The following is a 12,079-nucleotide window of genomic DNA, read 5'->3' on the forward strand; positions in this document are numbered from 1 at the left end:
TCAGGATATTTCCAGTACCAGTCCCCGTGGGAAGCAGTTAAGCTCCAGTTTCAAACCTTAATCCTGCAGGGATCTATAAATGTGTATGTCTCTTTGCCCCATTAAGCAGGTTTATGGCTATCCCAGCAGCTCACCAACAAATTCTGACAAACTAAGGAGTGTCCTAAGCACTAGGTGTGAGTTGTGCTCTTTTGCACACTTTCTTCCTCTGCTGATGGGTGTTTCAGTAACCCCTGTGAAGAACAGCTTCTGTGAGAGCTCTTACAGCCTCCTTTCCTCAGCCCTGAATAGTCTGTCGCCTGATGGTTATGACATTCTCCTGCCAGATGAAAGATATGGATTTGAGCAGCACAGGCAGCAAAAGGAAGTGAAATTAGATTTTCTCCATGCCAGCTTGATGTTCCTTTGGGGGCAACCTCAATCAGCTTGTCAGTGCCTCCTTGAAGAGAAGTGTGTACACCTCCTTTTTGATTTCTCCCACAAGTGATGACTGCAGGGGATGCTCCCAGGTAAAGCCTGTCTGGGGCTGGCAGTAAGGTGCCAGTGTCCCAGGGAGGTGTAGGCTGGTGGATCCCTCTTGGCTGAACCTTGCCCAATACTAGGAGCATGAGTTAGCTGTGAAATAATTCCCCAAAGCAGCTAGGTGCCTGAAGGCTCATGCAGAGCTGGCTTTACAGTTTGCATTTAGTCACTGCACTGCTTTGCCCTGTGCCTTCTCTCTAACAGGAATCAATAGGAGTTGCTGGAGAGGACCTGGTGTCCAGCCCCATGCCCATAGTGGGTGATGGAGATCCACCACTCTGTTGGTAACTTTCTCCTCCTGTGAGCTCTCTCTGCTGTTAACTAAGAGGCATTGCAGTTGCCTGTAACTGCAGTCAGCAGTGGTCTATTTTAAAAACAATAGAAAGTCATAATGATTAGCACTGGGGAGATTAAAGTTCCTTTTTAGATCATGGCCTGATAGGCAACTGCTGTCGCAATAAGTGCTTTGCGAAGCCCACAGATACATCAGTGGGTGAACTGGAGCTGCAGTGATGCTGAAATGTTAGCCTTCTGAATCTTTCCGTGGTGCATGGAAAGATTTACGGGTACAGCGATGCATATCTATCTCAGAATCATGTTCGGATTAAAAACTTCCTGCAGAGCTAATGTCAGCACAGGTTTCAGGTCACTGCTACAAGCTAAATCAGGTTAGAGATCAAAACCAGCAGGCAGGTAGGAGGCTTGCAGCTATCAACTGGGATAATCTGAAGAATGATTTTTTATGACTGCACCTGTAATGACATGTACAAGCAGGGAATGGTTGTGGTCTGGTATAAACTTGCTGGCTTGCCTGGATCCGGTGAAAATTTCACGTGCTTTTCAGCATCAAAATACTATGCAAAAATAGCTGGTCGAATCCAGCTGAAGTCACTTGAGTTATAATGAAGAATGAATTGGCCTTGTATGCCTGAGTTCAGGTTTAACATACAAACTACAAGCTATTCCTACATTATTTTCATTAGGCAATCTGTGAAAAGAGACACTTGTTAGATATAATAATTCTAGCTGTTATTATTTACTCAGCCTCTGACTTTTGTCTTTTACAAATTAAATATGTAAATCGTAAAGTAGGCAACTTGAGTATGGTTTGAGTTTTGCATCAGGTAACTCATGCCACTGGATTTTTAATTAACTAAAAAGCCATCATTTTTGGCAAATTGTTCAGTTGCTGCATAGGTGTGATAATTGAATCTAGAGGTTTATTTTTGTCCATTTATTGATGCCGAGGGAAAACAGCACAGTTATGAAAATGGAATCAACTGCAAAGGTTTGTTCAGTTCCTGTAGGCTGATTGGGACAAATGACTTTCCATTCCAGTTTTTATGAATATAGAGTTTTCTGAAAGCTTTACAGCACTACAGGGAAAGGAAATTGCAGGCAATAAATGATGCAGGATGGTTTGTGTTATTGGGAAATAGAGGTTTTATCTGAAAATGTGAGAGGTACTGTTCTGCTCTATTTCACTTTTTTGAGCAGGAATCAGATGCAGTGATTTGTACCTTATAACAGACATGGAAGCAGCTTGAGACATTTGCCTGTATTGCAGACAGAATCTATGGTGCAGTCAAAGCTCAGTGCAGCCATTTGCTGTGCAGCTTTGCTGCACTGTTGTCTGTCGCCAGCAGGTAGGCAGTGGTATCAAGCTTTCACTGTCCCTGGCATTGCAAGGACAGCAAGGAGGTGGCCACAGAGTCCCACGATGGTTTGTTTATTTGTCTTGGTCAATGCAGGCAGCAGGTGTATGTATCTCCATACCTCAGTCTGATAAATAACACTGTTTTTTGTGGAACGGAGTTTGAGTAAACAGCTCTTGCAGCATTAGACAGCCCTACCTGTCAAGACTTTTTAATGAACCCAGTGTATTTGTTTTTTCCTATGTAGAAAGCAGAAACATGGCAACAAAGGAAAAGCTTCAGTGCTTGAAAGATTTCCACAAGGACATCCTCAAACCTTCCCCCGGCAAGAGCCCGGGGACGCGGCCTGAGGATGAGGCAGAAGGAAAGCCGCCCCAGAGGGAGAAGTGGGCGAGCAAGATTGACTTTCTGCTGTCCGTGGCTGGGGGATTTATTGGCTTAGGCAATGTCTGGCGGTTCCCGTATCTCTGCTACAAAAACGGCGGAGGTGAGTATTTATTTCCTGCTCGTGAATCAGTCTCTCTGCCTCACTCTTGCTCTTTTCAGTGCCTTCTTCCCTTTTTTAAAAAGAGTCATTCAGCATCTGTTTTCTGCCTTTTTCACCAGTCTTTGGGAGAGACTTGTTTTATTACTTACTAGATTTTGTTAAAACTTACGGAAAACCAACAACAATTTGAGTTTCATATGCTGAATGCTTTGTACTCCTTTGTTCTGCTACTATTGAGTCTGACTCTGATATGCTGTTATCATAGACTCGTATTCTGTTATACAGTGCAAATAGAGTTACACAAGCTAAGGAGTGACTCAGTGTTAATAATCAGACTAAACATCAAACAATGGTTTCTGTTGGATTTCAGAGTGAGAGCATTCTGAGTCACGTGAAATTGTTGTGTGCCTAACCCCATTGTTATTGCAGATTTTCTTCTTCAGAAGGTAAGACAGTGCCCTTCCATTTGCATGCACCCATTGCACTTGCAGTATATGAATATGAGCAAAAATACCTCTGAATTAAAATTATTGGATACTGACGTTAAAGTATCAAATATGTTTCTTTGTTTATATATGTCTGTTAATAATTTTTAAACTATTCTGTGTAGTCACTCATTTATCTCCATTTTATGCTATTATATTTTCTCCACAGGTGCATTTCTTATTCCTTATTTCATTTTCCTGTTTGGGGGAGGTCTTCCCGTTTTTTTCCTGGAGGTGGTGCTAGGACAGTATACCTCTGAAGGTGGAATTACATGCTGGGAAAAGATCTGCCCTATTTTCACTGGTTAGTACCTCTGATTGTCCCTTACTGCTTGAAGACACCTCTGCAAATCAGAAAGAGCAATGCAGTTCCCCTTGTGTCCATTCATTCAGCTATTTGCTCTAGTAATTGATGATACAATGTTGGTTCCTGGAAAGGTAGAAGTCGGAGAGTCTGAAGGACAAAGTGTTGTATTGATTTTGATGCAGTCATCTTGTTAACTGGCAGAACTGCCAGTAAGCGAGAAACAGATTGCATATTTTGCCTCAAAAAGGCGACGGCACGTTTTATTCACTGGTACAGACAACGTGTTGTTTTGGAAAGCGAGCGCCTTTTACATGCCCTTTTGCAAAAACATCTTCAAAATATTATTCTGGTCTGGAAGTCAAAACGCTTTGGCCATGTGAGAGCTTATCACTGGCGTCATTCGTCTCTTACTGATAACACCAAAACCTGCATGGCATTTTGTGCAGGATTCAGAGACAGGACTCTTAAGACTCATAACAGAGGTTGTCCTGGCAAGCAGTCGTCTCCTGTTGTTCAAGGGCTTTTGCTGGCAAATGAAGAATCATTCAGCACTCGCAGGAATTATGTGAACGCTACTCTGAAAGTTAAGTAGAATGAAAAACAAAGGGCAGGTTAGCAGAATTACTGAGGGTGCTGCCTTATGTGTAGATTCCCCTCTGCAGTCTAACAACACAGGTAGAATTATGAGGAATAATTGCATTAAATAGTGGGGCACTGTTCCCAATTACATTCGGAAAGAACAGGTATTTCTCACTGACGTGTCTCTAGCTCTGCCACTGCTGCTGTTACAGACATCCCCCAGCCCTTACATCACTCAATGCATCAGGGAGGACTTTCTGTAGGGCTTATTCTCCCACCTAATACTCAGAACGCTACTGAGCTCGATGTACAGTGCTGCTTTAGCTCCATTATTTTCTTCTTCTTCTTCTTCTTCCTCCTCCTCCTTCTCCTCCCACTTCCATGAAACCTTTTCTCCATAGGAGGAAGAATGAATGTTCCTAGCTTAAATAGCAATATCCCAGGCACCCATAACAAGAAACTGTTGCTCTAGAAATATGGCTAGCTGTATATCCTGAATGAAGTGCAGCTGTGTGGAATAAATAGCACTTGCTCTGATTGCTTTCACCTAGCGTAAAGATGATCTCTGCTAGTAGTGACTGCTGTTAGAATAAGGTTTGAAACTACAAACATGAGGTAGATACCCATGTGTTCTGATAGCCACTAGGATGTTGTTAAAGGGACCTTCATTGGCCTTTCATCCTCTTTTGGGAGTCTGCTCTAAGTTTTTGTAAATGAACTCTTTTTTTTCCCTGTCATTCCTAAGTGCCAAACCTCACTCCTGTTGTTCAATATGCTAATACTACAGTATAGTCTATATACTGAAAAATTTTCAGAAAATGAGGCTTCTTAGAGTCCTTTCATTTTGTATTTGCAAAAATAGTGATTGCTTCTGACTTGACATGTAGTATGGATCTGCCAGCAGGGCTTAACTGCCAAGGTAAGAGAGATAGCAACTTCAGGAGAACAGTTGTGGTATTTAATTAAATCCACCGGAACAGCATTCCACCACCTCCTGAGTTGTATGGCACTCGGCCTTATCTGCCTATGACCCTGCTTTTAAAAACAAACAGGGAACATTTTTTTATCGTCAAATATTGATAGCAAAGTTAAACATTGATCTAATTAAGCATAACAGCTACAAATATCGTGCTTCTTTTGCACAAGTGAAATTGGGGCAGAAACAGCAGCTTTCAGTTCGATAACTCTGGAATTTTCCTTTCTAACACATTCAAGAGTTGCCTTTTTTTTGCATTTATACGGAGCTGAGCCAGTTGATAAGAGTGAATGGTGCCTGAACGCATGTCCAAGATGTGAGATTGTGTAGCTTTCAAATAAATGAAGTGTGATGCTTTAACTTTCTTGTAATAAGGCCCCTGTAAAATTGGGTAGATTCCCTGCATCTCTTCCCCTTCAATCTCAGCAAGCCATAGCTTGAAGTTCAGCCCTGAGTGCCAGTAGAAGTCAAAGACAGTGGCCAGTGCTTATGTGTGAGTTCACTTTCCAGCAGCAATGTGGGAGAGAGGGATATGAGTCCACAGTGCAGCAGGAACTGCAGTAGCAAGAGGTCTTTGGCCTCACAAGGACCCTAGCAAGGACCACATATCACATCTGTGCCTATTTCCTTTCTCTTCCCCTCTCACCAGGAATTGGTTATGCTTCCATAGTGATTGTGTCCCTTCTGAACGTGTACTACATTGTGATCCTGGCCTGGGGACTCTACTACCTGTTCCAGTCGTTCCAGAGCGTCCTGCCGTGGGCACACTGCCACCAGAAGTGGAACACACCGACCTGTGTGGAAGACACTCTCAGGAAGAACAAAACCCTCTGGATATCACTGAATGCCACTAACTTCACCTCTCCTGTCACAGAGTTCTGGGAGTAAGTACTCCATCTTCATGGCACCTTTGGGATGCTGTAGGGGATGCCAAGGGTCATGCCTGAGATTTTGCAGAAGTTTAATGGGGAGTGCTAGATAGGAGAAGAGAATGGCTCTGGATATCACTCATTTGGAAGACCAGTAAGTCTGGGAGTAGTGGAGGAAGTTGTTAGATGTATAACCACACTCCGCCTAGAGAGTGTGGGGAGCCCTAACAGGCCAGTGCAATTTCTAGTTTGGAGGAAATTCTGTTTGTTTCTTCTCTGGGCTTTTCCAAATTCAGCAAGAGAATAGAAACAAGTCACTTCAGATGTCCTGGTGGCAGGGATTTAAAACAGAAGCAGTGACAAATCACCACCTCTGTGGTTTCCTCTTCCCTTGCTGTTGTCATCTGCAGTGCATCTGCAGTGCACTTCATGAAACTACAATGTATATCGCTTTGGCGAAGATGCGAGGCGTGACCTCATCAGTAAAACTGACAGAGGTGTTGTCCCGTACTGTAGGTTTCTCTGGTCATCTTTGTTCCATCATTTACTTCTGCAGTCCTTGAGGAGTTCTGTTCTACTTGATACCTGGATTTTGTCAGGCTTAAGCTTCTTATTTCCATTTCTCTGTTATTTTTCAAGTTCAAAATTATATTGCATAACTTATTTCTGAGCAGGCACGACCTCAAATCTCTGAGTGTTTATACAGTTGTCAAAACATAGCAGCAGAGGAAGACACCTGTAGGGAAACTTAAATCCAAAGGATCTATATATAGCTTAGGAAGAAAATCATTCTTTTTTCTTGGCTTGATGTGATAATCGATTAGCAGTAGAATAAGTTTCTGATCCAGCTTATCTTTCAGCATGTTTAAATTCTGTTTGGTTCCCTGATGAACTTGTACCTACTTCTCTATTTTTAAAAGGAAGCTTCGGCCAATACCCCCAGCGGGAATTATGTTCATGCCAAATGTATCTGGCATGCATTAGGTTTACAAAAAATGCTATTATGAGCTGTGCTAAAATTTGTAATGCAAGAGCCAAAGTACAAAGTGCAGAGCAGGTCTTGATGAGCAGTTTGTCAAAATACACTGGAGATCAACGTGAGGGATGGGGTGCAGGCTGAGAGAACAGCTGTTTTCCCCATGCCACAAGCACTGCCTTTACTTGCTGAGTGACTGATACTTTCCCAGGTGTTTTCCTCCCTTGTGAGTGGAAGAGAAAGTAAGGAAAGATTTGCTAAATGGCAACTTTGGGTATTTTGGGAAACTTGAAGGCAAGTTATGGGAGAAGAGGAAGCAATTCTTACTCCTTTGTACTCTCCCACTCTGGTACTCAAGGTCTTGAATCCAAGTAAACAGCTGTTTTTGTGGGATGTTCAAAGGTCTCAAGGCTTTGGTAATAAGCACATATTGCCATGACATACAGTTGCTTTCACAGGATTTTAGGAGCAGTGTGTTCATCTTAATTTTGTGCACTAAGTTTGCTCACTGATCCTCTTGTACCATTCAGTAGCTTAGGAGCTTCCTGATGGGGCTGCAGAGTTGTCCTGCTGTCCCCAGGAGCTTTTGTTCCTGTAATGCATAAACTTAGCAACTAGCTTGTCACCATGAGGCCCCAGCTGGTATGTCTTCTTTAGGAGACTGAGAAGGTAACTGATCCCATGAAGAAGAGGGAGTAGGGCTTGGAGTGGGAAAGTGAGTGGTAAAAGAAAAAGCATGATAAAAGATTGAAGAAGCCAACAAGATGGAAGAGTAGTAGGAGGTAGTGCAAGTTAACATGGGAAATGAACTCAAAGGCAGGAGAGCAGCAAGGTGCAAAGAACATGTGGAGAGCTGGTGGGATCCCTTCAATGAGATCCAAAACTTTGGACACCAGACACCATGGCTAACCCTACAGTAGGTACAAGGGGGCAGGGCACCCTGCTTGTGGGCTGGGGGAATTATGTCCCCATGGATGTGGAGCTTTTAGTTAAGTTCCCTCTATAATAAATCTAGTTTTTGCCCTCAAAACTCTGCAAGCTGAGCCAAATCCTCCTGTAGGCACTGCCTACTGCATGTAGTCAGGCTGGGGGTGCCCAAAGCTGGAGAGGAAATTCTCGGTTCTCACAGTGCTTTCCTTTCCACCTTCCCCAGACAAATAGGTTTGTGCCCCCACATTTCTTTAGCACAGCAGAGCAAAGGTTGTTCAGCAACCAGTGCTTGTGCAGGCAGCTTCCCAAGTACTTTGCAGTCACTTTAACTTTTGTTCTCAAATAGCGGTTTTAAACATCATGAACTAAACTCCTCCCTGGAGTTGTGCCAGGGAGGGATTTGGCTCCATACTACTAATAATACAGACATACCGTCCGTAGCTCAGAGTTTCATCATGAGCAAACTGTCCTTAACAGATCGAGCTGCCTTCGGGACTCATTGCTCTTACAGGAGTATTAAAAATAGCTGTTCTCTCTGCATAAACAACTGTTGGTGTCTTCAAGGAAGGACAGAGAGATATCACTCAGCGCTGCTGTCATTAAAGCAACGTAGATTTTACAAGGCCATACTACTATACTTTATGGTTCTGAAATTAAAAATAATCTCAAGAACTTTATGAGTACTTTGCCATCATAGACAATGCCAGCTGCCAGCCAGCCAGCTACCCGCATCGAAAGGACAGGTCAATAAATAGCATTTAACCGAAGATATCCATCTGCTTTGTGGCACAATTAATTCCAATTTAATTTAGGGGTTTGAGTATTTGGTTTCTGAAACCCAATGCTGTTTTTATTGCGGGAGATTTATGTAGTGTCCTCATCACTCCTGCTTTGTAAGGCTAACTCTGCAGAGATATAATTGACCACACTGATGCATTAACCTCTTCATGTTGAACAACACGTGTCCTTCTCAGCCTGGCTGGACATATAGTACAGCCTGACATTTCAGTTCATTTGAATTAATGTTCTGTACAAATCACATGCTTGCTTGAGCAGCAATAAAAGGGGGTTAAGCAAATCTGGCTTTGTATCAGGGACTTACCTCTTGGTATCACATGCTTCAGGTCTTACTTCTGAAGATTTTATTTTAAAGCCCCAAACCTTAAAGGCTTACACACACATTAATGCATAAAGGATAATTGTTATGGGATAATTATGGTTGAACAAAACCTCTGATTGTCTGGTGCTGGCCAAGTGTTGATAAATATTGGGTAATCAGCAGACTTTTTTCGTCCAAATCCAAAGAAAGACCATCACATGCTAATGGCATGTAATCTTGAGGGGAGCAACACAAAAACGAGGTAAATCGAGGGCAGCTGTCTCTGCCTTTGGGGGTAAATGGAGAATTTTAACAGTTGTTTCATGTTCTCCCTTGTAAGAGCTTTCTGGTACGTACTGCTTCAGCGTTAGCTATTCATGTCTGTCAGGGTGCTTCGCCTTTCCTGGTATGTAAGTTCTGGCTGCATTCACCTAATTAATGAGCTGGAATATCCTTCAAAGATTGTGTAACTCTCCTTGTTTTGTTTTTGTTTATGTTCTAAAGCCAGTTGCTGCTCCTGTTACATTTCCATGCTATACATCACTAGACGATTCAAGAGTATGAACAAAGTTCAGGGATTCATGGTTGCAAAGAACTCTGCCCCAGCCTGTTGCCCCAGTGATATAATATTAAAGACAGTTAATGACAGCATCATGACTATAAATTATAATTAGCAACAAATTCATGCATACATAGTATGAAGTGAGTTGAGTGAGTGAGGTGAGTGAGCTTGGCTCAGTCTCTGCAGCAGTGGGTTGTGTAACAAAACTGAAGAGGTATCGGCATAGCCTGGATCCTACTGCTTCCTGAAGTTGAATTTTCAGGACATTACAAATCCAGGTTGAGTGCTTTTTCTGCAAAAAATGTTGGTTTAGGTTTCATGAAACAGTTTTAACTCTGAGACCCCACTGGTAATTCTGGGTGGATTCTTTAAGGTATTGAGCTGTTGTGAGACCAGGGAATTCAAGATAGAGAAAGGCAGCACATCACTTTGTGTGCTTGCTGCCAGGCCACAGAGAAATAACATAGCTGGCTCTCAGTGACCCGTGGGTACCTTCCAGGAGAGCTGGGCAGGGCTGCTGGGGCATATTCTGGGTGAGACAGCCATTCACTTCTAGTTCCCCTAATAAAAAGCAATGAAATCTTAGCTGAATGCATTCATAGATATCCTTATCCCAAAATGTGTTTGCAGTTAATTACTCATTGCTTCCTGAGAGCTAGCTCTATAGGCTGCCTTTTACATTTTAGTATGAACTGCCTGTAAATTGGAAAATTGGCATCTATTTCTTAAAAAGCCATGAGAGGTTGCAGCAGAAATTTGTCTTATAAATGTGATTTCTTCTTTTGTGTAGACAAAGAGTGACAAGTTTTGTGTAGACAAGAGTAGACAACTCACAGTGAGTTTTCCTTGATTTCTTTACTCTCAGGTGAACCAGGACTGCAACTCTATGCCAGACGTTCATTACTAAGGGGTTTTTCATAACTGTTGAATAGCTGTGCTGATTAGGGCAGACTTACCCTGTCTGGTGCCATTAGTCCTTTCCCATAGCAAAATGCACACACGTTCAGGGAGAATAAAGTGTTTGATGTGAGAACACATTCACACAGGTAATCCAAGTGAATTTGGCGAACAGAGTCACAAAAACAGATGGATGAAGGTTTGAGTCCTATTAAGCTGGTCAGTTCAGGTTTTTTTCCAAAAACTTAATTGCAAATTTTCCATCAGTGACTTCATTCATTATTTTTTCCTTTCTAGTTGAAACATACAAACAAAAATGTTTAATTAATTCAAGGAAAAAACTGGCCCTGGCCCTAATCCTTAAGACCCATCTTAAAACAGGAATCTTTTTATTTATTAACCTAAGTAACAGAATACAGTTCAGCAAATAGTTCGTGCTGGTTCAGGGTATGGAAGTGGTCACTGAGTGCAGGCAAGACAGTGCTTGTGTGCAGGGCCATGGGGGGTAATGGAAAGAAGAAAATGGGTGTAGAATAGTAAGAAATGTCTGTGATGGAGCTAGGAGGTAGGCAGTGCTGGGGTGAGTTTATCTTAACACCTTCAAGACAGCAAATGCAAAAGCCACACTGATTTCAAAATAGTTTCTTACCTCATACTGAGGTAATTGTGGGCTGCTAAAAGAGCTTAAAGTGAAATGCTGTGCAACATATTAAGCAAAAAAGTGCCACAAAGCTAGGGGAGATCTAGGCATGCAGAGCTTAGTTTCATTCGCTTAAGCTGTTCTGAATTAGCAGGCAGAAGGCTGAGAGCTACCCATGCATGCGCTGCCCCAAGCACCATCCTGTACTTGCAGACATCACAGCAAGACTCAGTATCACTCTGCTCATGCATCTTTCTTTTGTTCTGATTCCTTTCATACACTCAGGCGCAATGTACTGAGCTTGTCCTCAGGGATTGAAGATATTGGTATTATCAAGTGGGATCTGGCACTGTGTCTCCTCCTCGTCTGGGTGATATGCTTCTTCTGCATTTGGAAAGGAGTCAAATCCACTGGGAAAGTAAGTGCTCGTTCACCCTTTTTATAATCACTGTAGTTAGTGGACGGCAAGGATACGAAGTAATGTTCTTCTTAATTATGCTCATAATTTCTTTGCAAATAGTTGTATTTTTGTACTGAATAAAGCAGGGATTTGGATTCAGCTGCCACTGGAAAGCTATTGCCGGTGCCCAAAATGCCTGAGTCAAGTAGCCGTTCCTGGATTGGCATCAAGAAGCAGACAATGGCATGTTTTACTTCTCTGAGGACAAGCATCCTACTGATGCATGTAATGAGCTTGGAGAGTCTTAGGCTTATGATGCACAGAGCTCTGCGCTCCCTGCCCGTGCTCTCGCACCAGCCAAGTTCATTCTCAGTGTAATGGAGTGGATGTTAACATAGCTGTGGTAGGGATGTTTTAAGCCAGTGGAAAATGCTGGATGTGTAGCATTTTTGAAATGCTGCTTGCTTACTTAAGAGCTCTGTGTAGACAGAGAAGACTAAACTTAGGTGCTTGTTTACAGGCACTGTCCTTAACAGAGATCCTGGATATTCTTTTGATTTAGGCTTACTATGTGCACTTTGAAGTCATGTTTTTCTTTAAAGGATAACAGTTACATCATCCCTGCACCTCATCGTACTCCAGTGCAAGAAACAAATTATAGCATTCTTGGCCAATCACTAAACAATTTGAAGCAT

The 12,079-nt window shown here is 42.5% G+C and overlaps 1 protein-coding gene across 4 annotated transcripts in view; it reads left to right on the top strand.

Annotated features, from left to right (window-relative positions):
- SLC6A6 (solute carrier family 6 member 6) overlaps positions 1 to 12,079 on the top strand; it is a gene marked incomplete at both ends in the record, with an annotated part of 79,056 nt that overhangs the window by 50,193 nt on the left and 16,784 nt on the right. For 3 of the 4 annotated variants that reach the window (XM_079540184.1, XM_079540186.1, XM_079540185.1), the window contains 4 exons: positions 2,425 to 2,664; positions 3,319 to 3,453; positions 5,661 to 5,895; positions 11,270 to 11,402. In XM_079540184.1, coding sequence (XP_079396310.1) covers positions 2,425 to 2,664; positions 3,319 to 3,453; positions 5,661 to 5,895; positions 11,270 to 11,402 — 743 coding nt within the window. The remainder of the gene's footprint in view (positions 1 to 2,424; positions 2,665 to 3,318; positions 3,454 to 5,660; positions 5,896 to 11,269; positions 11,403 to 12,079) is intronic. The other variant, XM_079540187.1, reaches the window with a different exon arrangement.

Source organism: Tetrao urogallus (assembly GCF_951394365.1).
Source record: "Tetrao urogallus genome assembly, chromosome: 10".
Taxonomy (NCBI): Eukaryota; Metazoa; Chordata; class Aves; order Galliformes; family Phasianidae; genus Tetrao; species Tetrao urogallus.